The following is a 26,896-nucleotide window of genomic DNA, read 5'->3' on the forward strand; positions in this document are numbered from 1 at the left end:
CTACATTTTACAGCTGCCCTTGCAGTTTGAAGTGGCCATTTAACTGAGGTCTAGCCAATGGAATATGAGTGGAAGGGGTACATGCTGTTTCCAGGCCTGGCCCATTACAAACCTCCCATGTAAGCTCTTTTCCCCTTCCTGTTGGTTGAAACAGTGATCCTGTGGGTGATCTGGGAAGGCACATACTAAAGAAGGCAAAACCTCCATTAGCCTGGGTCCCTGAATGACTGCATGGAGGAGAGCAATTCCACTAACTCACCCAATATTGTCCCATAAGAAAGGAGTGTCTATAACTTTTGAACCATTATAGAATGTGTTAAAGCAGCTTCCCTAACTAATTGGCTACCTTAACTAATAAACTGGCTTTGTCATTTAAAAAAAAAGGCTCAGAAAGATTAAGTAACTTGTCCAATGTCATACAACTGTGACAAAGCAAGATCTACTCATGTCTGACTTCAGGCACTGGATTACACTGTATCTCACTCCCACACTAGACTAACATCATCCCACAGCCATCCACTATCCCACCCAGCCCTCACTCTGCCAGGTAGGAAAGAACAACTCTCCTCCACTGTGTGTGTCACCTGACTGGTTCAGGGCATGCCAGTTTTGTAAACCTTTAGGCAGTGACAACACTGCAACTTTCAGGTAGAAGGGACTAGGTCCCCTTTTAGGCTCGGTTAGAACCCTGATTTTCTGATCATGCAATCTACCTAACTTGGGCCTGCTCTGCAAATGAGTCCCAGACAAGTCCAAGTCTAGACACTAGGACCAGAAAGTAGTTGGGTTTTCCAGACCCAGATTGAGTCCTGGAGGAGTTGAGAGGGGAGGGTTGGGACAGAACCAGCTATATAAAATGCGGGGCCCATTGCAAATGAAGATTTTCCCCCTAGTTAAAAAATCAAGAATTTCAAGAGAGCAATAGCAGAGCATTATAAACCAAGCATGGGCCCTTATAGCATAGGTCACAAGCCTACAAAGCTGGCCCTGGGTTAGGCTAAATTAGGTTCCAGAGGCCAAAAGGACTCAGTCAGCAGAGGCTGCAATGTCTACATAGAGCTCAAGTGCTTGGCTAGGATAGATGAGTGAGCCAAACTGATAGAAGCACAGTATTGGCCTTAACTTCCAGCAAGATATCAGGGCAAGAGGAAGAGGCAGAGCGAAGCTGAGTGAGAGCAAATGTACGTGGGCTGCAGCCAGAACAGGGGTAAGGAGGGGCCTGCTGGTTCTTCTGATGCCCGGGGAGGATATGGGAGCTGAACAGGGAGGGCCCTCATAGCCAAGCTGAAGCCACTGCAGTGCTGGTGTGGAGCCCGCCCCACCCTAAAATGATAGAAGCCCCCTTCAAAGTGGATGGAGAATCCTGCCAGAAGCACTCTAGCAGCCCCCAATTTTCTCAAGTGAGCAGTCTGAGTAACAAGTTTGATAACAGGGCAGGGGGTAGGGAGTCTGTGTGTTCCTGGAGAACCAAGGTCCCCAGGAAGCTGAGGACCAGACACTCATCTGACAGGAGCATAAATCCGTCCTTTTATTTTTTTTCTGCCTCTGTGCTTTTATATTTCCTTTTATTTTCCTTTAATGTCTCAATAAATTTCCTTTTGAAAATTCCAAGCCAGTTCCTTTGTGCTAAGTGAAAAAGGGCAAGGAGAGGACAGGAAAGTCAGATAATAGAATTCCCTGGGTAACGGGGGATGGCAGCTGTCAGTCTACCTGGAGATGTGACTGGAGTTGTCATTAAGCTTTTACACCTGGAGTGATGGGTGGCTGCCACTGGCTTATTTCCACGTGGGATGACCCCGTATTTCATCTCAGCCACACGGGGTCATGGGAATCTTTGCCTTGTGTCTCACTGAAATGCACATGTACCACCAGGTTGTGTGGGCCCAAGCCCTTCTCAAGGAGCCCCTTGCAAGAGGTACAACCCAATGAGTTGGTGAGGAAGCTGGGCTCCTCTGAGCAGCCTCTCCTGGCTCCCTGAGTCACTGACCAATTGACCCCAACCCCTCTCTGGAAAGAACTGCAAAAATCTTAATACTGGGCACAGACGAGGAAGCCACAGCACAGAGCAGGGCAGAAACTGTCCTAATCACCCAGCCTCTCAGTGCTGGAGCTGGACCTCAGGTCCCCTTTGTGTCCTGTGCCACTAGGAGAGAGGCCAGAGGAAGGAGCAGGGTCTCTGTCTCAGACCCCAAGGACTGACAAGAGAAGGCTGCAGTGAGGTGGAGAGTGCTCACTCAGTGCACAGTGCCTGGACAGCGAAAGGCAGCTTCTTCCTGCAACAGTGCCAGACAATCGAATGCTGGCCAGACAGTCATTTGCTAAATTTGGATCAGAGGACCATCTTCTGTTAACCCTTCCATGTCTAAGCATTTGGGGGTGGGGTGTTCTCTATTCCTCATTCCTTCTGAAAACGCTAGATCTGCACTAGAATTGGAAGAGGGTTTTTCCTCGGCTATACCTGATCTCAGACATCAGGGAATTGGAGTGCTGGCAACCGTGGCCGGTCAGCACCAAGCTGACCAAGCTGGCAACATCTGAATGCTCCACCTGAATTTTCTACCCAACAGTCAGTTTATACAGGTCACAGGCCAGAATGAAAGCAGACAGAGGACAGAGTGAAATCAGGCAGCTAACCACATGAGTAAGGCTTCAGGCCATGGGGAAGCAAGACTGTGGGCCATTAGGAGCAAGACCAAAGCAAAAGCAGGCATCAAGCCAGAAACAAAGAAATCAGGAATTGTGCCAGATGGTCAAAGGTTTGTGGGTCACAGAGAAATCAGGCCACACAGGAGAAGGCAATCAGGCTTCAGAAGAGACCAACGTCACCTGTGATTCAGAAGGAAGGAGAGCTGCGCCTCCCAGTGAAACCAGGTTGCAGGCCCCCCAGCCCGCACCCCCAGCCCTCCCTCCCCAGCTGGGCCCAGCCTCACTTGAGTTGCTGGGTAATGAGCTCCTCGTCGTTAAGGTAGCGCAGCCGCTCCTCCTCCACCAGGGTGCGCTGTCGCTGCAGCGGGTCCTCATGCCGCCGCGCCACCTCTGACACGCGCATGCTCAGCTCCGCTTCTGTGCCCTTCAGCAGCGCGCGCAAAGACTCCAGGTTCTGTAGCTGCGGGACGCAGATGAACCGGTCGACTGGGGTGGGAGGGGATGGAGGCAAGCAGCAGGGAAAGGGCCGGGAGGAGGTGGACAGAGGACAGCCCTATGCCGGGCGGATTCCACAGCAGATGCGGCTGCTCGGTTGTGACTGTGCTGAGCAGCAAAAGGGTGGGATGGTGGGGGGCAGAGGCCAAGAGCTAAATTCTGGAGAATAAAGGCAGGAGGAGAACGGCCTGGGGATAGTGGAGGAAGGAGTACTGAGTTGGGCCGTGCTGAAGGTGCGGCTGCATGACTAAGAACAAGAGCAGCAGCGAAGGGCTGGGACGGTAGGGGGCGGAGACGCTTGCTTGCTGGGGAAATACTGAGGCAGGAAAACCGGATGGGAATATTTGAGGGGCAGGGAGTGATCCTATGAAGGTCCCTACCGACCATGCGGCTACATTGGACTCAAGCACTGGGGGTTGATAGAGTTTCTGTGGCTGGGATGAGAAGACTAACTTAACGCTCGCTCGAGCCCAGTTCTAAGGCCGAGTTGGGGCAATGGTGGGGGTAGGCGAGATCTTACCCGTTGCCCAGATGGCAACTCTCTGCCCCCTCTCCAGCCTGTCTCTACTCATTATTCTCACCTGAAGGGCTCTGGGGCCCTCTGGAGGAGCAGGCACAGTGATGCCAGGCTCCTGACTGGTGGGACCATCTGCCAGGTGGGGCAAGGCAGGGTAGCTGAGGGGAAGAGGGAGCTAAGGGGACCTGGCGGAAGGGCTCGCGCTCAAGGTAGGGAAGGGGGGGGAAAGGAATGCTGAACTGGAAGGAACTGGGACCACAGAGTACTGACCGGGGGAGGAGGTTCAGTGGGGTGGACTGGGGCTCCAGGAGAGCAGTGAAGATTCAAGAAAGGGGAAGGAGGGCTTTGTGAAGAGGACACGGGGGGGGTGGGGGGGTGGAGGTTTGGTGAGAGCTCAGAAATTCAGCGAAGGGGCAGAAACTCGAGGAAAGGCAAGGGGAGAAAGCGTTCAGAGATGGACCGTGTAAGCAGCGGACTCGGAAGAGCGATTAGGAAATGGGGCGGGACTTTTGGGAAGAAGTTTCAGCGCAAGTAGGTGGGTTCTGGTGGGGCCGGGCTTCAGGGGGCGGGGTACGGGAAGAGGCCCCAGAGGGGGGCGGTACCTGGAGCTTCCGCAATTGCTGCAGCTGGCCGCGCAGGTCACTGGTGCTGTTCTGCAGGCCACGCAGGTGCAGCTGCATCTGCAAGCGGCTGATGGCAGTGGGCTGTCCCGCAGGGGTGCTGCTGGCTGCGGGTGGGGGAGGGCCGGACACTGGGGTGGCCCCGCTGCTCCGGCCGCCTGACCCACAGGCTGCAGAAGGACGAGGATGGGAGAACAAATCGTGAGCCTGGGAGAGGCTGGGGCAAGGTCCTCCCCACACAGTAGCCAGAGAGGCACGTGGCTCTGACTCCCTGCCCCAAATGGTGGGCAGCCCTTCTGTAGGGAGCAAAGTGCCCGGGCAAAGACATCTTGGGCTAGGGTGAGACTACTCATCTATCCTTTAAAGCCTGGTAATATAGCTATTGTTTAATTCCCACTTTACTGATTAGGAATCTGAGGCTCCCAGAGTTTAAGGACCTGCGGGGAAAGGGGGAAGGATCACTCACGTGCTGAGGGGGTGGCTGCTCCATTGGAGCCTTCAATCTTCTCACTGTGGCACAGGGGAAAGATGGCTACCAGAGGCTCCAGGCTGGCCCCAGACAGCCAAACCTGGGTGAGACCTTAACATAATCTCCTCGTCCCCTGATATCAGGACGGAGTCCCAGAGAAGGGAAGGGACTCACCCAGAGTCACATCGTGAGACACTGGCAGAGCTGAGCCCAGGGCTTCTGCTGCCCACGTCCCCTTCATCTTGCCCCAACCACAGGCCCTGGAAGTGTTGTTGGGAGAAGTGCCTCACCTGGGCGTCTCAGGCTCCGAGCCTCGTAGTAGGGCACTCTGCACCAGGCCTGTGAGGCTGGCAATCTGCTTCTCCATGGCCTCCATGCGCTCCCTGGGGAGGATGGTGCTTTGAGCAACCATTTCTCAGGGCATGGGGTCCCTCCTTGCCAGTCCCCCTTTCCTAAGGTTGGTAATTAGAGGAAATACCATTCCCTTCCCAGCCACCAATACACAGACAATTCAAAGAGCCCCAATGCCCAAGGATCAAGTCCACAGACCCCCCCCCATATAATATTGGTAATGCCCTTCTCCCTCTGACAGTCACCCCCTCCCTCTGCAGTCTCATCTCCACAAATGAGATAGGTCCCACTCTGGCCTCTGTGCTTCCACATGCTTTCCCTTTGCCTGGTATGCCCGCTTTCCTACTTCCTCTCTGAAGCCATCCCAGAGTCCCCAGCAGCCTTGAGAAATCCCTGTACACCCTTGGAAAGGAAGTATTTTTTTAATGTGTCTCCCCCACTAACCAGGGTAGGAACTGGGTTTGCCCAACTTGGCACTGGCAGTACCCAGTGCACTTCCTGACACACAGACCACAAGAGAGCTGTGTGAATGTAAATCACTTCTCACCTCTCAGCAGAGCTGCTTGAGAGCGGAGGGGGACAGGTTGGTGCCCTGGTTACCTCCTCCAGCCATGCACCCTTAGAAGGGAGCTGAATGATTGGCAAGAATTCTCCGGACTGGAGGCTACCGAACTGAATGTCTCTCTCCCCATCCCTTTTTCTTACCAGCACCCCCTCCCCAGTGGACTTCAGCCGCCCCTGTGCTGGACAGCTCTCATGGATGTAAATTCCGCGCCGCAGCACGAAAGGCGCTCAAGAGTGTTGGTTCAGCCTCAATTTTAGTTAGGGAAACAGGTTCAGAGAATGGATGCAAACACAGTCTTCCAGATTCCTGTCTAGGGCCCCCTCAGGTCTTGAGGAGAGAAGAAAAATCACATGTCCGTCTCTCCAGTGCCTTTCCTGCCACGTTCAGGATACCCTGGAGACCCCTCTAGACTACTCCAGGTCTACAAAGGACTCCTGAGTCTCAGAATCCAGGACACAATCCTGCAACGGACTCTGCGGTGCCTCCTCTCCACTGCATTCCCAAGGCCCTGAGGCCTTGAGAGCGTTCCTCACCTGGTCTCCGTGTCTTTGGCTGGCACAGGCGGCCCGAACCCAACAAGTGGGCGCTCTCCAGGCCCTGGGAAGAGCTCGGAAGGCGGGGCTCCAGACGTCGAGGAGCCACCAGCGCTTCGGGTCTTGCCTCCGGGGCTCTCTGCGAAGACCGACGAAGAACCCGAGTCTTTGCGGAAGGATTGGCGCACCGGCGAGCCACGGCTGGGTGGCCCCGAGTAGGGGCTGTGGGGTGGCGGGGGACCTCCCGGTGGTGCCGCCACGTCTGCCAGCTTCTGAGGCGACGAGGGCGGCAGGCGGAAGCCGTAGCTGTCGCCGTAGAGCGGGCCGCCTCCCGCCGCCTTGTACAGGGAGTCCTCCAGGTCGGACTGCAGCGCCGCGGCCGAGTAGGTGCTGAGCGAGCGCACTGAGCCGCGCTTGTAGAGGCCACCGGCACCCGGGTAGGCGAAAGGGTCGCCCGCGGCAGCCGCCAAACTCAGACGGCCCTCGTGGAGCAGCCCGTAGGGGTCGGCGTAGAGGCCTTCGCCCTTCACCAGCACCATGCCGCCCGCCTTGCCCGCCAGGTCCTCGTCCGGCTTCACGTCGCGCCGCTCCAGGATGGCGCTGGGACTGGGGCTGACACCCTGGGCGGCGGGGGCGCCTCCCAGCCGCTCGGCCCCGTGGTGCACCGGACTGCCGGCGTAGGAGGGCGGACGCCCCCCGGCGTAAGAGAGGCGCGAGCGCGATGGCGAGCCAGAAGGCAGCCCGGACGGCAGCCCCGGTGGTGGCGAGCCCGACGCCAGGTGCGGCGCAGGTGACAGGTTATTGAGGCGCCGCGTGGGCGACGACTCCCGCGATGCATACACCATCTCTCTCTGTGTGTAGAAAAGTCCCGGAACCCCACAAGGCTCGTTACAAAGAGGGTCCCTTGCCCCTTGCTTGAAGAGTTAGCATTCTTCCCCCTGACACTTAGGAAGTCCCTTCTGTTCTCTGCCTTCCCTCGCTCCTGCTGCATTTGGGTCCCTCTCCCATCAGGGATCCCAGAATGGAGGAAGAAGTGGCAGATGGACACCAGAAGGGCAACCCGCAGCCCACCCTACGGTGACGGGCGGGGAAGGAGTGGCTCCTGAGAGAAGCTATCTAGAATATCTCGAGTTTCGTTGGAGAAATCCTGAGCGGACAGGAAGGGCAAGTGGCAGGTGAGCCGGCAGGGACTCTTTCAAGACGCCACAATTAATGGAGGCCTCCTCCGCTTCAGCCTTTAAGTCCTCTTCTCCAAAGCAGGCTGTTGTCTCTGACTAAGCTGTGCCCCTGGACCCCATCTGCCCAGCCTCCCTAATGCCCTGGGCACCCCCAGCCATACCCGGAGGTCCCCGTTGGTGAGGTGTGAGCCAGGGAAAGCGGCGTAGAGTGGCTCCTTCCTATAGATCTTGATAATACTGCGGTCCTGGATGTCCCTGGAGGGGGACAGGGAGGTTCAGAGCGTGACCACCTCCCAGCCCCGTGTTGAGGAAGGGTAGCTACTCCAGGCAGAGGACAGAGGGGTGGCAAGAGGGGCCAGGGGCCCCAACCCCTTCCTAACTCTTTGCTCGGTGGATCTCGTGCCTCAGAGTGCCTGCCACCAACACACACACCCAGCAGCTTCCACCCCGTCCACTTCCTCGGCCTCATGCACCAGTTTCAGGTTAGCTCGAGCCAACGAGAACGGGGGCGGGGGGGGGGGGGGGGATGATTTAGAAGGGAAGGGGTAGGGCTGGGAAAACTAAGGAAAGGTACAGGGTGGTAGGGCTCTGGGAGGAGAGGGGGAAGAGAGCAGGAGTTGACTCTGCAGGGGGCTGGGGAATGGCGTGCGGAGTCGAGCCCCTCTAGGAGGAGGAGTAAACGGAAGCCCACCCTTCCCCCGGGGCCACGCCCACCGGACGTCTTCCAGCTCGTAGAAGACGTTGCGAGCCTCGTCTTTGATGAGGATGGCGGTGTTGGGCGACTTAAGCATGCCCATGGTGAGCTTCTGCGGGAACATGTGCGCGATGAGTGCGTGCAGCGTGTCCAGGCTGCTGACCTCGTGCGTGATGTGCACACGCCGAGTCTCCTCCCCGAACTGCAGGAACAGCACCCCTGCGAAGGAGATGCCACCCTCGCTGTCAGTGCCACCACCACCACCAGGCTGCCGTCCAGGAGAGCGAGGGGGGCCTTCGGAAGCCGCGCTGGTCCCACAGAGGCAAGGTCTGAGGCCGGACGCTGCCCCAGAGTGCAGGTGCACCCAGGCACTCCTCATGCTGCCAGCCTCTCAACCCCAGACAGGTTGGAGCCTGAACGTGGAAATGGAATTGGGGGCTGGAACAGGGGACAGAAACTGAGGGGGAGTCGTTGCTAAGGGGGAGAAGGAAAGGGGACTGCTGAAGAGGAGGAGAGAGAGGACTAAGGAAGAGGGGAGGCTTGGAGAGAGAGGGGAATAGGTCAGGGGATGCTGAGGGAGACAGAGGGGTGAGAGAGAAGATGGGAAGGGCTGGGAAGAGATGCTGAGGAGGGAGAGGCCCTGAGGGGAGGAGGCTGCTGGGGGGTGGGGTGGGGAGATGGGCAAGGGAGGGAGAGGCTTGGTAGAAAGATGGTTGAAAAGAAATGGAATGGTAAAGGGGATGAGGAGAGTTCCAGGCAAGCAGAGCAGAGGGAGGAGCCAGTAGCCAGGAGGAAGATGGACAGGGCAGGCAGTACCTGGAGAGCGCAGCTTGGTCTGGCTGGCAGAACGGGAGAGGGGCAGGCTCTGTCGGAAGCGGTTCATCCTACTGAAGCCCAGAGGCAGCTCAGTTTCCGACATGGTCTCCAGCGACTCAGCTGAAGCGTAGGACAGCTTGGCCGCCTGGTCTGCTAGCCCGGGCTGGGCTCCCTGAGTGTGGCGTGAGCTGCGGGTCTGCAGGAGCAGGGCGGATGAGAGGAATGGAGCATGAGCCCCTTCACTCTGCCTGTTGCCCCATCCAGGCCTGAAGACCCCACCAGCCAGCGACACACACACAGGGGGGTCTCCTGGATTCCAGACAAGCTGTGAGGCTGCAGGAGAGTTCCCAACCTCTAGGGGTCTTGGTCTCCCTAGGACACCCAGCAGGTAAGGAGTGGGTAAAGGATCAGCCTCTCTGGGAAGCCAGACAGGAAACCATCTGAGGGGGAGCCATGGGCACGCCTGCTATTTTAAGCTTCCAAAGAACAACACAAATTTGTCACCAAGGTGAGCAGCAGAATTGTTGAGCAAATTGGGGCATTAGTTCCAGACATTAATTAAGTGGCGGGTTTGTGAGCGATGAATTTATCCTTCGTGGAGTTCAGAGGGTTGGGGTGGGGGGCGGAAAGCAGGGCCCAGGGAGAAAGCAAAGAGAGCTAGGGACCCCGGGATCCCAGCTCTGGGGGGTATGGACCCTCACAGAGCTGGACACAATGTCCTTAACTTAGGGTGACTGGGCGAAGCATCCCAAACCCACCAAAACCAGCTGGGCCCCAGTTTCAAACAGACTACCTGCCTAGTACATGCAGTGCACATGCTAAGCCTGGTATGATCCACACACACACATAGCATAAGTGACACGCCTGAGCCCCTCCCTGCAAAGCACATGCTGCAACACAGCCAACCACTAGCCTCCTGGAAAGGCCTCTCCTAGAACCCAACACAACAGCCTCTTGCCCTGAAGCTACAGCTGAGGGTGATATCTGGCTGGGGCTAGGGAAAGGTGTCACCCAGTGACCATTCCTTGCCCTAGGGACAATTTGGTTACTCTTTCCTTGGGGAAGGGTTCACCATGATTTCTATTGCACTTTAAGAGCCTCCTTTTGGCTGATGGCTACAGCTGTCACTCAGGCCGCAGCTCCTGCCACCCAACCCCTCCCCTCAAACCTAGTTGATGTTAGAAACTCATTTATTTAAAGGAGAATGATAATGAATCAGATCTGTATCATTCCACGTTATGTACATTATATACATGAAACAAAACCATGTTGCCCAATTGTATTTTCCCATAAAACAAAGTGCCTACTTTTAACAATGAATCACTTAAAACCCTTAACATTGGTTATCTCAGGGTTGAGAGAGCTTTTTCGTTTTACTCTATACATTTTTCTGCTGGGTGAATTTCGCACAGTCAGAATATATCACTTCTATAATTTTTTAAAAAACAGTAAAAGTACCTCTAAAAAGGCATCATTTATTCTCCTCCCCAACCCTCTCCTTCCCCAAATCCTGATTAACCTCTAATTAATCTCCATCTTTATATCAACTCAATTTAATGTTCCAATCGGATTAGCACTCTCGAAAAGAGAATCTTTCTCTGATGGGCAATGTGCCCAGCTGTCCCCAAAATGTCCTCGAAGGCTTAGGGATGTGGAAGGCCAGATTTGGGAACCTCAGGGGTCATTCCCACCTCAAGCACAATACCTTGACCAGTGGGTGGGCATGGGTCTGGGGAGGAGGGAGGCAGTGTAGAAACTGGGGAGACAGGGAGATACCCGTGCCCATACTTTGGACCCTGCAGCTCAGATCTAGGCTGACCACCAGTGCCAGCCTGTAACCCTCTCTCACCTCAGTCGCAAGGCAGTGTGGGGAATCAGGCCTGGTCTGGTGGTCATGGGGTTGCCAAGCAACTGGAAGGTCAATGATTGACAAGCTGGTGTGGATGAGGGGCTACAGAGTTCAGGCAGAATGAGCAGCTAGGAGGGCTGAAAAGCAGGGGGCGGCCACAGTGCATGGGGGCACAAGTGAGGTACCAGTAAGTAGATGGAACAGGCGCCAGAATGTATGGGGGCAGGGATCCTAGGGACTGTTGACTGCTAAGAAGGCGGGGCTCTACCCAAGGGAAAGAGATGCAGGCATTCCCTGCCCTGTCAGTTCCTGTCTCCATCCTGGCCCCAAGGGCACCTTTCCAACCTTTCCATTCTCACAGCCTTTGTAGAAAACCCTCTCCAGAAGAGAGAAAGCCTGTTAGCACCTCTCTACACCCCTGGGCTGAGACAACAGGACAGAGGACAGTGAGACATCCAGAAGGACTTCCCTATTAGAAGGGAGATGGCAAGAGAACAAAACAGTAATTCAAACAGAGCTCCCCAAAGATAGGAAAAGAGCTGCCATGAGAAGCCGTGAGCACCTGTCACTGGAGGTGTTCCCGGGAGGATCCATGACTCCTGGTCAAAGATCAGGCAGAGGAAACCTTGAGTGGGGCCATCAGACTTTGAAGTTCCCAGATGCTGTCCACAGATGGGCAGAATTACTTGGGAGCTTTTAAGAACACTTTGCAGGACCCCCACATTCACTGAATCCGAATCTCTCAGAGTTGGTGCCTGGGATTCAAGATTGTCAACCAGTTCCCAAGGTGATTCTGACTTGGGAATCATGTCAGTGTCCACGATTCTAGTGAATGAGGTAAGCTACCCTGAAAAGCTCCCTATGAGCCAGGCACGGTGCTTGGCACATGCAGTTTCTTCTCTCTTTACAACAGCTCTATGATACAGATTTTGTTGTTCTATTTTACAGAGGAGAAACCAAGGCCCAAAGGATTACAGAACTTGTCTAAAGTCACCTAGCTAGTTAGTAGCAGATTAGAAGTCACCACAAGTGGTCTGGCTCTTGGACACTGAACCACCACACTCTCCTGCCTCCTCCAAAAAGGTTATGTCTGATGGCATGATTCTGATTCCATGACTTTCCTATTCAAGGATCTCTCTCTAGGAGAATGCATACAAACAAGACGCTTGGAGCAAGATGACACTTGGGGAGTCTGGGATGGATGCCTCCCACCCCCTGTTATGATGCCTGGGAATTGGGGGGCTGGACACTCCAGGATACCAGGAGCAGTCTAACTTGGTTCAGCTCTGGGCCTGGGTGCCAGGGAAGATGGAGGGGGCACCCAAGGGTGCTCCCCCAGTCCGCAGGATGCCCTTGGAGGGGCAGAGAGCTCTCCAGCTGCAGATAATCCAGACCCTCCAGGGGAGGGAGGAAGGCACCCATCCCTGAGCTTAGCCTTCCACTTGGGCAACAGGTTTGGGGTGCAGGGCTGTAAGTCTCTTGCCTGGCACTGACCAGCTCCCCATAGTGGAAAGTAAGAAAGGGACGAGTGACCCATCACAGTCAGAGGGCCTCACTAGAAGATGAACTCTGAGTTCAGAGAACAGAGCCCTCAACAAGATCACGGGGTCCAGGCTACTGCCTCAGAGGCAGCAATCTCCCCAGGCTGGGGAGAAATCAGGCAGCCTCTCTCATTTTAAAATGTCCCTCGCAGCCTGGGGAAGCCTGAGATTGTCCAGCTCGGATCCCCAGCAGGGGTGGCCCAAACTCCCATATTGGATCCACAGGACCCTGGCAGGCGAACCCAGACTCTCAAAGCAGCAGCCGCAGCCTACAGCCCCAAGGCCCTCCGCCCGTACCAGAAGGTCCCATACAGACGCACATCCCTGTGCAAAGCATGTGCAGGGAGGGGCAGGGCGGGAGAGCACATGCAGTTGTCACAGAAGCAGAAGCACCACGCACTGACCTTGAAACTCCAGTAGTTTGGCTGCTGATGGAAATAAGAGAAGAGATGGTTATGAGGGGCTGGGTGGGGTGAGCAGGGGCAGGGGACGGTTTGAGACCCTTGGAGCTTAGCACTCAGCCCTAGGACACGGGCCCTCCACCCTCCCAGGAGCAGCAAGGATGCTATGACTGTGCACCCCATTTTCTGCTGAGACCCAGGATGGCCCTGAGAAGGCTCCAGGCTTGCCGGTGGGGGCGGGGGAGAGCCATTCCAGATGTTTACAAGCCACACATTCTAGTAACTGTCCTCAGAGGTACAGGTGGGAAAAGGCGCAGATGACGGTGATACAGAGAACCCACGAGATAATGACAGATGAATCAGAACAGCAGGGTCAGAGAAATGGCATCTGGTTGTGACAGGCCTGGGAAAACTTCCCAGAAGAGGTGGCATTTGAGCTAGGTCTTGAAAAAGGAGCAGCTCAGGTTGGGTAGAGGCATGCTGAGCACAGGGGACAGTGTGGGCAAGTGCCCTGGGGCAGGCCGGCAGAGACTGTGTCCAGTTTGGCTGGGACGCAGGGCCTGGGAAAGCAGATTAGGCTGCAAAGAGGGAGCTGGGGCCAGAAGACTAGGCTTAAATGCCAAGCAAAAGTATGTAGACTTAACAGGCTGGACAAGCAGAAAGCATCTGAGTGAAGCAGAGTGGAGTTGGAACTGGACCCCAGGAAGGTGGATGGGGCAGGGAGTGGAAGAGGGAGGCTGGGGACCAAGGCCAGGGCAGGGAAGCCTGTTAACATAATGGACCTGGATTATAGAGAAAGGTGGACAGACGCCAGTCACCTCACAGCACTGGGCAATGGATGGGGAGCCATGGACAACAGGAGTTGGGGAGACTGGAAGCATGGACAGCATCCTATGGCCGGAGAGATGAGAGAGGAGGTGTCCTTACATCCCGAGAATGAGAAGCCTCAGATTCCTCCTCAGTCACAATAACCAAGGGTCACCCTGCCCTCCCTGGAGGCCAGAAGGTCCTTCCAGATGGCTAAGGACAGGAAGGAGTGGCCTGGAGGCTGGGTTGGTTCTTGGCAAAGCTGACGGCACCCTGCGGACCGGTGCCAGCCTCAGCAGGAAGACAGAGGCAGCAGATGGCCTGGCCCTGGGGTGCCTGGCACCAGCAAACAAGATTCCCCAAGCCTCAGAGCCAGTGGCAGAGGAGAGGGACGCCGAGGGCCCCCAATGGGAGAAGAACAAAGAGTAGGATGTTCTGGGCCCCCTGAATGTTTTAATGACAAATAGGAGGTGGGCAGGTCTGCGTGGAGGGGCACTGCTGGCATGGAGGCTTTCCCTGAGTTAGACCTTTAGGGTGGAGGTGATGCCAGGCTATGGCTGGGGTCAAAAGGCTCATTTGCCAGGGCCATCTCCGTCTGAGCCACAAAACCCACCTCCCTCCAGCACTGTCTCTCAGAAATGCAAAAAATATTGACTTGCCAGGGAGGGGAAGGGGAGAGCGAAGTCTGCCCTAACCAAAGCCTGGAATAATTGATGGACATATGCCACTCGCATGGGTGCCAGGGGATGCCCACAGGTGCTGAGGAGAGGGACAGGGAGGCAAGAGGCTGGAGAAACAGGCTCTAGCCACAGCTGCCTGTGGCCTTGGGAAGGGGAGGGGTAACAGAGGGAGTGGACTCATTGGAGGCAAGAAGAGCCGGGCAGAGGGCACGGGGAGGTTTATGGTAAGAGTCATGTCTACAACCCCAGCAGTGATGGACGGCTCTGCAGAAAAGGCTGCCATCCCTCGTCCACCACCACCATTATACCGTGTACACATGGGCCATCCACAGCACCCCACAATACCCAGGCCCATGCTGAGCTGCACACAGACATTCAGACATTCTCAATAGGACATCACCACAAGCATACCCAGAGCAGCAAAACACACCCACAAAGGGACACAAGCACTTAGGGAGAAGCCCTCCACTAGTCAGAAACAACCCCAGAAACAAACTTAGAGACATATTTGTACATAACGCACTGCTACTCTTACACAAACATGCACCCCCTACAGGACCCTGACTTGCTCACACAAACTGCCGCAAGCACCACTCTAGTCACAGAAACAACAGAGGTACCAGTACTATTCAATATCCCCTACAGTCATAGAAACACATGGAGCTATGGATACTCACACGTACACGTATGTACACACACTCACACACCAACTGCAGAAACACACAAAGCAGTACACACACATACAAAGAGAGAGTCTCACCCCTCCTTCTCCCCACCAGCCAAGCCAGGTGCCTCTGGCCACCTGGATTATTATCCCATGCCTATGGTGTCCCAGACATAATGTGTCAGGTAGCTACACTCCTGATTCAGAAGAGGCAGAAGATGCCCCAGCCCCCAATGTCAACACATCCAACTAACTCAGTGTGTGCAGATGGCTGGGGCCTACCTCCTGCCTCTGGGAGGGAGACAAGGATGGGACCTGTCTATAGACACACTGGCTATGCCCTCAACATGGGCATGGGCCTGCCTGGGAGTCCCAAGGCTGGGCACAACCACGGGGCAGTCAGAGCTGTAAGGGAGGGTTCACAATCTGGGGTCAGGGGAGAGGACTGGGTAGCATCAGTGCCACATAAAAGGCCAGCCAAGTGCCATTAGAGGGTAAAGATGGAAGAGTTGCTACGTTGGTGATTGGTGAACTTGGAGTGAGGCTGCAATGAGAGTCCTGGGACTTTGGGACTTTGAGCTCTAGCCTGTAGAGTACACTAAGTGAATCCTGCTCTCCATCCTCTCTGGAAAGTGGGAAGAATGATCCTCTCATGTTGGCCCCAGCAGGAATGAGACAGTCTCTTGACAACTTAGTGTCCTTGGAGTGGGGAAACTGTAGTAGGAAGAGGCCCATCCCCTGTCTCCTTACAGAGTGTTAAACCCATGGGACAGCCTTGGGTGACAGAGGAGAGGACTCCTCCATGGTTAAGGTGGGGCTCTCCCCATCCAACCTCCAGCACCCTTTACCTCCTCACCCTTTTCTTTGGTTGTCTGTTCCTCCTGCCATACCTACCACAGTGCCTGGTATATAGCAGGCCCTCAACAAATATTCAGCCATGAATGAGTGAGAAGAAATTAGGACCTGCCCCCAGGAGGAGGGGGTTGTCTCTGAATACTCTCATCTGGCACCACTCCCTCCATCTCCTGGTACCCAGCACTGCTCAGCCTTCTGGGCCCTTTCCCTGGGAACTTCCCAGCACCAGGAACCCTCCACTCCAAGGAAAGCAGAGGGCAGGAAGGCTCAAGAGAGGTCTGACTTCCCAGCCCAAGCAAAAACCTCCAATACCAAGGGGAAGCTGTTTCCCTCCCTCTACTCATGGAGACGTCTCCCCTTCTCAGAGGACAGTGAGAAAACAAAATAAGGAGAGGAGTGAGTAGGAGAAACCCCCCCACCGGTATTCACTGTAGGGAAGAATCGTACAGGGGCCAGAGAAAATGAGAGGTGTTCTAAGAGGATAAGATGGAAGCCCTCCATCCATTCTCTAGGGACGTGGCTTTCAAAAAAGGGGGAGGGAGAGCTCTGAGACCCAAGGAAGCAAGCCAGGGAGTCCTCACACTCCCTGGAGGAAAGAGGAAACAGCTCCTTCCCTCAAGGGTCTGGGGAGTTAACGCCCTCCCTCCCCTACCCTAGAAGCCCTTAGTGGGGATCTGCTCTTCTCTAGCAGCTGGTCCCTTCTCCCTCACGCTGTGCCCTACGAGGGCAGAGTTGTGACCCCTGCGAGCCTTAGCCAAGCCAGACAACGGAGGTCTCGCTCCTCCCCTGGGCAGATGTCCCTTGCGAGGAGTGCGTGACCACCTCCTTGACCTAGAGTCCCTACCGCGCATCCTCCAGGAGGGCGGACAAGTTCCTTAATCCCCTGGCTCCGCGTGCACTGGCGCACACACCCACCTCTCAACTGTGAACACGCGTCCACGTAAACACCCGCCCCCCAGGCTGGGACTACGCAACGCGCCCGCGGGCGCCACCTCGCACCACGCACATGCTTGGCCCTCCCCTGAGCACAGACACCCTCACCTCCTACCCCTTCCCAATGCGGTGTGTGTGAGGGGGGTGCTGCGGGACCTGCGCTGCGTGGGGCGAGGGCGCACCCCGAGAAGGTCATGACTTTGCGCCGTTGGGGGAGGGGATGCCCGCCGCATTTCAAGGTGGGGGCCTGGCCCACGCGGAAGGCTGCGAATGCAGTGGGGGAGGGGAGGGGGCGTTTCTCAGGGATCCGGAACCGCAGCGCCCTGCGCACCCCACACCCCCGACGGAGATGCGGAGCCGGACCCCCATCTTTGTGCCTCCACTCCCTGCAGAACCGGAGGTGGCGACCCCGGCCCCCCGCAGCCGCTCCGCTCCCCCTTACCTGCGGCCACAGGTGTATGCGCGGGGCCTCTGGCCCCAGGTCCCGCGTCGGGTGGGGTAGGGAGGGCGGCCCCTACTCCCACCCGCCCGGGCTCTCCCCTCCCCCGGCCGCCTCCGCAGCCGCAGCCGGTGCCCTTTGCTGCAATGCGAGAGCCGCCTCGGAGCCGGCCCGGGCCCCGGTCGCCTCGGTAACCGCGACTCCACCTGGCGCGGCGCAGCGCGCCGCCGTGCACATCCTCTCTCCTGCCCCCTCCCCCGGCGCGGCCCCGCGGGCGCAGCCCCGCCGAGGAGCGGCGGAGGCTGGTGGCTGCGTCGCCGCGGTCACCCGATACGCCGGCCCTCCGCCTGAGACTCGGGTTGCAGAAGGAGGGAGGGAGGTTAGACAGCCTAATGGAAGCGGGGGAAGGGCTGTAGCTTGGAGTCTAGTCTCTAGTTTCCCAGGGTCCTTTCCAAGCCCCCACCCCCAAAGGTCTGACCTAAGGAGGGGGGAGGAGAGCATCCTGCTTCCTGACCCACCACCCTCGAGCACACAGCCTCTCCCCACCAGTCTCAGCTGTGCACCGTTGCCCTCAGGTCTCCCATGACTCAATTCCCAGCCAAGCCTGGGAGGCCTAGGATCCCTGTTTCCTTTGATGGCCTCTGACCCTGCTGTGCTGTGTGACTCTGGCATTTGCTGAAAGTCTCTGGCCCTGCGCTTTACAAAAAGGAGACTTAGACTCAGCTATGGGGAATGGAAAGTGTGATCATTAAGTATCAAGTAATGACAAAATCCAGGGCACAGCCACTTTTCTCAGTAATTCAAGGTTCTGGGGCGAGGGTCCCTTCAAGCTCTCCTCCTTCTTCTATCAGAGCAGATGTGGGCAGGCCTAGAACCCCTTGACCTGGGACAACTGAGCTCACCAAGTCCAGCCTCACTCCTCCGCATCACCCCAACCCTACGTAGCCCCAAGACACTCCACCTAGGGAGGGCCTCTGCATGCCCCGGGCACAGGGCACCTGTCCTCTGCCCCATCACCATTCCTGCCTCAGCCCCATTTTGGCCTCCACACGTACTTGGCCACTCAGAATAAGTCTGTTCCACTTGCCATCCAGCCTTGGGGACAAACACATCTTTGCTCCCCAAAGTTCAGTCAAAATGAGGCAGAGAGCGGGGACAGGAGGTGGGCGGAATGCCCTGTGAGTGATGCCAAGCCGTGCCAATTTGTTGCTAGATTTGAGTTCACTTGGGCCAAAAACGTCTGAAGTTTTGTCCTTCCCTAGGCTGTCATATTTTTATTTCTCCTAATTCTTGAAAAAGTCAAGATTTGCTACCCCTCCCCAGGGACAGCTGGGTGTGTGAGGAAGTGAAGCTGGCACCCATACTGTCCAGGGGATCCCCTGACTCTATACTTCCTTTGCTGCCTACAGCTGAATGCCCTTAAGTCCAGGCCCTCTGGGGGGCTGCCCTTCCCCATTGTAACTTTGATTTTCTGGTCCTCCTCCCTATTTGGGCCTCGGATGCCTATTTTTCTCTCATGGCAATGCCCTGGCCTGAGCTGGGATCCTAAGTCTTGTCTAAGTGTGTGACTGTCTAAGCTGAGATCCATCCTCCCATCAGGGAAACTAAGGCTTGATGGGGAAGCAGGGGACAACTTCAGAATGGCCAGATGCCAATGTCCTCTTAAAATTTTGACACTAAGCCTTGAATGCAGCAATTAGGGTGGGAGAGAGACCCTGCTGGTAAGACATGAGAGGAAGGTGGTTCTGCTCAGAGATGGAAGGGTGGCGGAGTGGGGATAGAGAAATGAGATGATCTGCGGGGGGGTGGGGGGGGAGTGAATTCAGGGCATAAGAGACTCCTGAAAACCATAGGGTAGGTCGGGGAGGGACTCCTGTTTAAAGGAGAAAAGAACACAAAAAATTTGTTTTCTAAACCTGAGTATTCGCCCTCAAAAAATTCCTTCCCCAAAGCCAAATCTCACCTCAGGTTTGGGGAGGGAGTGGTAGGAATTAGGCAATCATGGGGAGAGTACAGGGCATAGAAGTCTCCTAAAAATGGGGGACCCTACCTAAGTGAAAGAGATGCAAAATAAAAATCTGGGATATTCCCCCCTCCAAAAAAATCCTCCCCAAAGCCAAACTCCACCATGGGTTTGGGGGGTGGGGTGCAGGTGGGTGACTCACCTGGGCCGGCTGGCCAGCCCCGGAGGGGGCGGAGTCGCCATGGAGGTGGGAGCAGAGGGAGCTGAGGAGGCACACGGGGTCCACGGTCCAGCCGCCAACCTGTGTGTGCGAAGCGGGGGACACCCCATTAGGGGGAGCGGGCAGGAGCCGCTGGGGGGCTGTGATGGGCAGGAAAGGGCTTTCCTGGGGCAAGCTTTGGCACAGAGCTCATGCCCAGAGGAACCCTGCAACACTGGCTAGTCCCTTGGGGAGGCTGGGTCTCTAACTAGAGCCCTTCCTTGGTCTGTTTCTGGATGTTTCTCTCCTGTCAGGCTGGGGGCTCCGTGAGCCCAGGGAAGGGCCTTCCCCATCCCTGAGGTCCTTTTCTTCCGTTTTCAACCCCCTCCCTGTATACTCTGACAGGGAACTGCTCCTCACCTCTCCCCTCCTCCAGCTCTTCATTCCCTCCTCACTGAAGAGGTCACCTCCTACCAGGAACCATCTGCAGGGGCCCTCACTGCACTGTGCCTCTTCCGACACTCTTCCCTGCCATCTCAGAGGAAGCGACTCTCTTCTCCCGCCCAAGGCCACACCATACTTAAGGCTGGAAGGCTATCCCCTTCTGATTCCTCCAGGACCTTTCCCCCTCAGCCTCCTCAAATTCATTCATCTTCATTCATTCCACAAACATTTACTGAGCCAGCACTATGCTTAGGCACCGAGCATTCCATGGCAAGTGAACTGGCCGAAGGTCCTACCCACTTACACCCTAAGAGAGGGAATGAATGAGGGAACTAATAAAGAAATGAATTTGAGAGTGAGTGGCTATGCTTTGATTCATTTACTAAGTATTTACTGAGTGCCTAGTAGGTGCCAGAAAACATGTCAGAGTCGGATGAGGCCCTCAAACACGCCCACATCTTCTCACAGGCCTGCTGCCCCTTGAGGCCGCCACTTTGGCTGTCTTCATCTTTTTCTGGCCAAATCTCCCCAGACAGGTCTGTGGCCAAGGGTCCTAGTCCCTCTCCACCTCCAGTCTCCTCTAAAACTGACCATTACCTCATCACACCACGAGAAATGAGCTCTCAATCCCCTCTGGACCCACAGATCCTGGCCAGTCCCAATGGCTTTCTCTCTTCCCATCCCTCCTGACTTCTGAAGTACAGAGGGCCCTGCTGCTGGGCCTTTCTCCTCTTCCTCAAGATGTAGAACTCATCCTGGTTTCCCCTCCCCCCCAACCATCATGGGCCCTCTCCTCTCAGACTCCATTCTGCCCTGGTGACTGTGCTTATGTGCCAGGTCCCACTTCCATTCTGCCGTCATCGTGGTCAAGCCTCCTCCTGAAGCTGTGGTCCCTTCAGAGTCTTAGGCTGCACGAACAGTGCCTACCAGACATCCTGTGACTGCCCTACCCACTCCTCAAACTCATCTCTCATATTCCTGTCCCCCACCCTCTAAACATTTCCCTCCCAACTCTCTTCTTTCTCCCCAAGGCGTCAACACATCCCTGTCACCCAGGTTTTTCTGTCTTTGCCTCCTAGATCCAGGCAGCAAACAAGCATAGCCCAGTCTTCCCTCCCACCCTCCATGCTTTTCCCTTTGTCCTTCATGACACACACTCTTCTTTCTCTCCTTCTCCTGCCTCCAGCCTCCATTTTCCCCTCTTATTCACCATAAAAAACAACCACAGCACTTCTAACCATTAACCATCTGGTCTTCCTTTTCAGTCTGCCCTCACCTCCCACCATCCTCTACTCTGAGACTTTCCGCACCAGCCAGGTGAACTTCTGTGCCAGTCCCCAAACCAACTGTGCTCAGGCCTGTGTTCACCTCCCCTCCCCAGCTCCTCCCCAGCTCCACACCTCTTAAAACATTCTTTTTCTTGATGCCTAATCAGTCCTTTTCACCCTTCTAAGCCTAGTTTAGGTACCTCCTCTTCCAGGAAGCTTGCCCTGACCAGGCCTGCCCACCTGATCTCCCCTCCTCCAAACCCTCTGCCAACATACTGTGCCCCTCATATCAAGTTTACCATCCTTTGACCCCCATCTAGATCACAAATGCCCCTGCCCCCTCCTCCCAAGCCCGAGCAAACAGAGGAAATCGCTGAGGGTAGGGGCCATATCTCCTTCCTCTGCAACTCTCCCTTATCCCAATTGTAACTCTGCTCCCAAGAGGACTCTGGAGCTGGGAAAAGGCAAAAGCCAGACAGAACTGGAGGTGATAAGGTCCTGGGGCAGATTAGGTACCAGAAGTGCACCAATGTATCTTTGTTCCCTGCAGTGCGGATGGGGTAAGGACACTCTTCCTCTCCCCCAGCCACACCCAGCAGTATCTGGAAAGGGGATACAGAGCAAGACAGGCGTGGGAGCAGGAAGTGACACCCCAAGGCTTGACTGAAAGGATGCTGATGGGATGTACCCCCCTCCTCTCTGTCCCTTTTCCCAGAGCGGATAGTGCCTGAGTCTCAGCAGTCAGGGTACCTCACCACTGTGGGATTGTAAGCAGAAGGCTCATCCCAAGAAAGAACTTTCCTACAGACAAGAAGGTCATACTCCGATGGAGAGATACATCCAGAACGCAAGGATCTGGGAGAGGTTGATAAGGGAAGCACACCACCTCCCATAGAAGGAGATGAGACAGGTACTGGACTGGAGGCAGGAGCCCCAACTCCATTCTCAACCTTACTGATGGCAGGAGAGAAACCAAGGCACAGAGAGAGGCAGCTTTTAGCTCAAAGTCACACAGCAAGTCTTGGACAAAGGAAGCAGGGAGAAGGCGGTAAAAGGCCCCAGGAGTTCTGGGCTCTGTTCTCGCAGCAGCTGGGAACACATCACACCCAGCCTACTTGGACTCCCACTGGCCCATATCCCAGAGGTGCAGACCCCAAGCATCTGAACTCCACCTCTGGATGGACCCTCAGGCTCAGAACAGTCAGTCCCCAAGGTGTCTCCTCTTCCTCCCCACCACTCCCTTGGCCTCCAAGACATGCCTTCCTGCCCCTCTGCCCCGTCCAACAGCCTGAGTTTCTGAGGCTGGACTTTCTCCACCCAATCCCTTGCTCCAAATCCCAGGATTGCAGGCAAAGGTCTGGAGGCTGAGCCCCCACCTACCCCCCCCACGCCCCCGAACCCCGCCAGGCTCCAGAAAAGGCCAACCAGGGCAATTGTCCAACACTTCCATTCCCCCTTCTCTGCCCCAGCTGCCGCTCCGAATGGGAATGAGCCTGGGGGCAGGGGAGAACTGGATCAGACCTTCCACCCCACCAACTGGCCGTCCCCCCAGCCCCCAGCCTGTAGCTGGGCTCCCACTCACCTGCTCTCGCATCCTGTCTTGCTGACCCCTCAGGGCCAGAGCGTGCTGGGGGTACTTGCTCTTCAGATGGTCCATGAAGGCATCGCGCTTGCGGTCGGCGTCAACCTTCTGGAGCCCACTGAGCGCCTCCAGGCTCTGGGCGGCGATCACCGTGTGCCGGCGCTCCGACGTGTGCACCAGCCCCACGTTGGAGAAGCGCCGGCCCCCACTGCCCCCGCTGCCCCCGCCCCCCAGGGTCCGGTACTCGCGCGGGTACTCGGCATCATCCGCAGACAGCATGGGGGGGCTGCTCCGCTCCGGATCTGCGAGAGGGGAGAGGGGACACAGCGGGGTCACTGTGCGCCTGGTTTGAGGCTACCCGGCCCCTACCCGGGTCACTGTGGGGAGGGGTGGGACCGGGCCTGGGGTTGGGCCAGAGAGGCGCCTGGGGTGAGGCAGCGGCTGCCCACTTCTCACTAGGGGACAGAAGGAGCAGAAGGAGGGCTGGGGAGGTAAGTGAGACTAAAGCGCCAAAGAGGGTGGGAACAAGGACGGGTCGTTTCTCACTCCTCTGCAGGTGGGTTTGGAGGGATAATGGCTGCAGGTGAGGTGCTGTCCCGTGAGGCCAAGGAAGGTGTGCAAGCAGGGGTCCCAGGCACCTCTCAGCCACACATTCCCTTCCTCCTTCCTCATGCTGGCGTGAACAGGTGAGGGAAGGGGTTTCCTTGCAGATGCTTGCCGGGAAGGAGCCTGCACAGTTTTACTTTCAAGAGCGTCTCGAAGGCTAGGTGGAGGGCCCTAGCCTCCTCCCTCAGACTGGCACGTCCAAGACACACATGTCCGAAAGGCTGGGGGTTGGCTCGGAAAGAGGCCAGGACTAGGAAACATGGAGGGAGGATGAGGCAAAGGTCACACTCGGGGCTTCTCAAGGAGAAGGAGGCCCAGGGCCCAGGGCGTGGCATCCTCTTTCCCCTCCCTCCCCAGAGACAGACAGACGGACAGACAGGAGAGGCTGGGCACAGAGAGGACAGTGAGAGATGGATTTGGGACAAACTCAAAGGAGAAAGAAAGCAGACAGAACAGCTCAAGCCCTCCCCCTGGGGCCCTCCCGTGACCAGTCCCCTCCCGTTATTGAGTCTCCCCTCCCAACACATACATGCAAGTTCAAGACCTATAAGAGACGCACAGGGGACAAAGGACAGCACAGAAGCGAAAAAAAGAGAAGGCCGGGGGTTGAGGTCCCCACCCAGAACTCTGAATCCTTTCTCCACATTCCCACCAGCCCTGAGCCCCTGACACTCCCAGGTACAGCCCTGCTGTATCCCACCCTCCAGCCTCAATGTTGACCTTCCCACAGCCCAGCAGGGACAGTGGTTCCAGAGGAGTTGCCAGGGCTTACCTCCGCCATATCCCTGGGTATATAACAGGTTGCTCTCGTTCATCCCCAGAAATCACTCCCACTGGTGGACGACCAGTCTTCCTGACACACCCCCACCCCCACAATCCACCAATCTCAAAACAGCATCCCCCAAGTGTGGTCTAGGTTTGGGGGTGTCAGGTACTGCATCAGACACACGCAGCTCCACACAGGGGCTGACTCACAGGGTCAACTGGAGCCATAGAGGAGGGGGAGGCAGGGGATTCTGGGACCCAGCCAGATTCCATTCAGCCCAGCCCCTCAGCAGCCCCCTTCCTCCACACATCAAGGTGCAGGCCTGCTGCCACACCCCAGTCACCTCCTGTTCACCCCAGGAGAAAAGAGGAGATTGTCTCTCAGTTTAATAGTTATACCTTCATTTTCATAAGGATTAGAAAAACCCCAGCTAGAAGGTCCAACCACTGATTTCATGGATATCATTCCTTGGGGTGGCAGAGACATAGGTTTCCTTTCAAGTACATGTATTTAAGTTCAAAGAGTTAACAGAAAACATATTGAGTTAGGATAGTGCAAAGGTTCCCTGATAGGGAGGAAATTCGTGAAGATGGCTCCTGACTGAGCAAGGCTGGGAACCCTGGGGACGAGTTCCTGCCCTTAGCCAGCCAAGGTGGCCAATGAATGTGGCTGAAAAGGAGTGACCTGATAATCATCCAGGAGGAGGGGCCAGGATGGGGATGCTCTGGGCACTGGAGAAATAGCCCCAACCAGAGTAGGGGGCTGCCTCTCGTGACCTTTAACCTCCCTCTTCCACGTACCCTCACCACCAGCCAGAGGTCTGCAACCTCATCAGATATAACTGAGCAAGAGGAGACCCTCTGTGGCCAAGGACCCTGGACATTTCACAGACTTCTCTTTGCCGAGGGTTGGATTCTTCCCACAGCCTTGTTGCTGGAACCCTCCGCTCTAGAGTCCAGCGCAACCCTGCCTGAGCCAGAGGGACCTCTCCCCTGGTGCCAGTCAACCAGGCTTGTGGTGCTTTCCTAGAGCTCTGGACACACTTCCTCAGGGGGATCTGGGGCGGGACAGTGTGCCCGCCTGAGACAAGGAAAGACTGTGGGGAGGTCCAGGGTCACCAGGCTTTTCCAGGTTGATTAAAGGGGCCGAAGCAAGGCTGGCAGGAAGGGGTCCCGACTACCAGAGCAGGAAGCAGCTGCGGACAGTGGACATGTGCTCACAGGCAGCCCTGTTGATGACTGCAGCCCCATAAATCTCACTCGGGCAGTGGAAGTGGGGAGGGGGCTGCTGAGCAGGCCTGAGCGCAGAGTGCAACAAGGACTAACTGCCCTGCCTGCTCGAGGTCAGGGCTCACCCCTCAGGTGCCCAGGCATTGGTGGAGGGAGGGTCAAGGGTGAGGCAGGAGCTGGATTCTGGGGGTGTCAGAGAGAGGAGAGGGGGTGTCAAGAGAGACAACTGCTATCTCTGAAGGGCGATGGGAAAGAGGGACTTTGATTTGAAGAGCTTTAGAATCTGTTTAAGAACCTTCCAGATCCTTGGCTTGATTTAACAAAGACAGAAACTAGGCTGAGGGAAGAGGTGAGGTGCCTGTGTAACCAAAGTGTCTTTGCTCCCTGCCGTTTGCATATTTCCCTTATTTCTGCAGGGCCCCAGTGGGGTTGGGGGTTACCCTCAGGAGAAGGAGGTCCGTGGGGGCTCTGATGGCTCAGGCATGAATTGATCTCTCTGAACCAGCACAAGCACTTGAGGTCAGAGCACTGGGAGAGAAAAAAACACCCAGGCCAGAAACACCCTGGGTTTAGAGTCTGTTCCTTCCCTGAGGGCGCCGGGTTAGCCACTCATTTAATTATCCATTCAGTCAACAAGTCTCTTCCCTCCGGGAGCCTAAGGGCACTAATCTGTAAAATGGGGATGTTAACCTTTAAACCCCGCCCCTGGGCTCTGAGTGAGGAGCTGGCAAGACAATGGAGGAGAAAGTACATTGTTTTGAATGAAAGACATTCCTGGTACAGAGCTGTTGGGCCCTAGCAGAACAGCCCCCCCATTTCATCACCCCTGTGCCTGCTGCAGCCACCACCACGTCTTCACAGCATCCCCTACCCTCCCCAGACAGAGCAGCCCAGTGAAAAGCCTGGGAGATCGATTCCAATCTAGCAAGCAGTGGACTCCTGTGCAGATCGATGCTTCCTGTTCAATGGCGGGGGCCAGTGAGGGATCCATCCGGGCAGGGGTCTTGGGGCAGATTAGGGAGGCCTTGAAAGGTAAGCAGGGCTGGGTTCTAGTGGGGCAGGGACATAGGAGTGGAAGGACTCAGGTAGAAAGGCACAGGCAGGGAGCCTGAGGGAAGCGGAAGGGTGGGGAGGTTCGGGACGGGGAGCAGAACTGGGATACACTGGAGAAGGGCTGGGCATTGGGACTCAAGGCCCCTGGGGGATGGGGGTTGGTGGAGCCCCAGAGATAAGTTGTGGCTGGAGGGTTTGCCAGCTCTCCAAGGACCCTCAGTAGGCAAGGCCGACCGTAATTTTTGAGTCAGAGATCCAAGCTATAGGGAAGAGGCCTGGCACTGGGAAAATCCAGCTCAGAATAAGAGGAAGGGAAGAGTGGGGAAGGGGGGTTCTGGTCACCCTCAGCTCAGCCCTCCCAGCCTGGACAGTCGGGAAAGGAATGCTGCCCAGGCTGAGTGACCAGGGAAGAGATGGGTGCCCCCCAGTGGCTGGCTGCAGATAAAGGCGCAGGTGCTTGGGAAGAGGGAGACATGGTTATTTGTTCTACCGATTCCAAATTCCACGTTTATTTATGAGCGTGATTTATTTTTATCCTCAATAGCATTCTCTTACATGAGATCACTGTAACTCATGATGAGAATTAAGATTTCCCAAGTTTTAGTGACACCGTCTGGTAAGTCATCAAGCCCATCCCCATCTGGCATCTTTATCCAGATGTCATCATCTACTCTGTCCTCTGGCTGCCGATGGGCAACATTCACACATGACATCATCTTCAGAGGAAGAGAAT

The 26,896-nt window shown here is 56.1% G+C and overlaps 1 protein-coding gene across 19 annotated transcripts in view; it reads right to left on the minus strand.

Annotated features, from left to right (window-relative positions):
• The window catches only part of SRCIN1 (SRC kinase signaling inhibitor 1), a 68,799-nt gene that overhangs the window by 20,655 nt on the left and 21,248 nt on the right, over positions 1-26,896 (minus strand). For 10 of the 19 annotated variants that reach the window (XR_016022904.1, XM_074319829.2, XM_088802234.1 and 7 more), the window contains 11 exons: positions 22,510-22,811; positions 19,219-19,317; positions 12,679-12,702; positions 8,885-9,080; positions 8,089-8,287; positions 7,536-7,629; positions 6,197-7,047; positions 5,038-5,130; positions 4,745-4,788; positions 4,261-4,448; positions 2,931-3,106 (listed from right to left, as the gene is read on the minus strand). Coding sequence is in view for 18 of the 19 variants with exons in the window: in XM_074319829.2 (XP_074175930.1) it covers positions 2,931-3,106; positions 4,261-4,448; positions 4,745-4,788; positions 5,038-5,130; positions 6,197-7,047; positions 7,536-7,629; positions 8,089-8,287; positions 8,885-9,080; positions 12,679-12,702; positions 19,219-19,317; positions 22,510-22,811 (2,266 nt within the window). In the remaining variant the exon portion in view is untranslated. Of the gene's footprint in view, positions 1-2,930; positions 3,107-4,260; positions 4,449-4,744; positions 4,789-5,037; positions 5,131-6,196; positions 7,048-7,535; positions 7,630-8,088; positions 8,288-8,884; positions 9,081-12,678; positions 12,703-17,056; positions 17,401-19,218; positions 19,318-22,509; positions 22,812-26,896 lie in introns of those variants that run through there. The other 9 variants (XM_074319835.2, XM_088802230.1, XM_074319836.2 and 6 more) reach the window with 7 other exon arrangements.

This window comes from Rhinolophus sinicus, chromosome 12, assembly GCF_057876585.1.
Source record: "Rhinolophus sinicus isolate RSI-liver-muscle chromosome 12, RSI-T2T, whole genome shotgun sequence".
NCBI classification, from domain to species: Eukaryota; Metazoa; Chordata; class Mammalia; order Chiroptera; family Rhinolophidae; genus Rhinolophus; species Rhinolophus sinicus.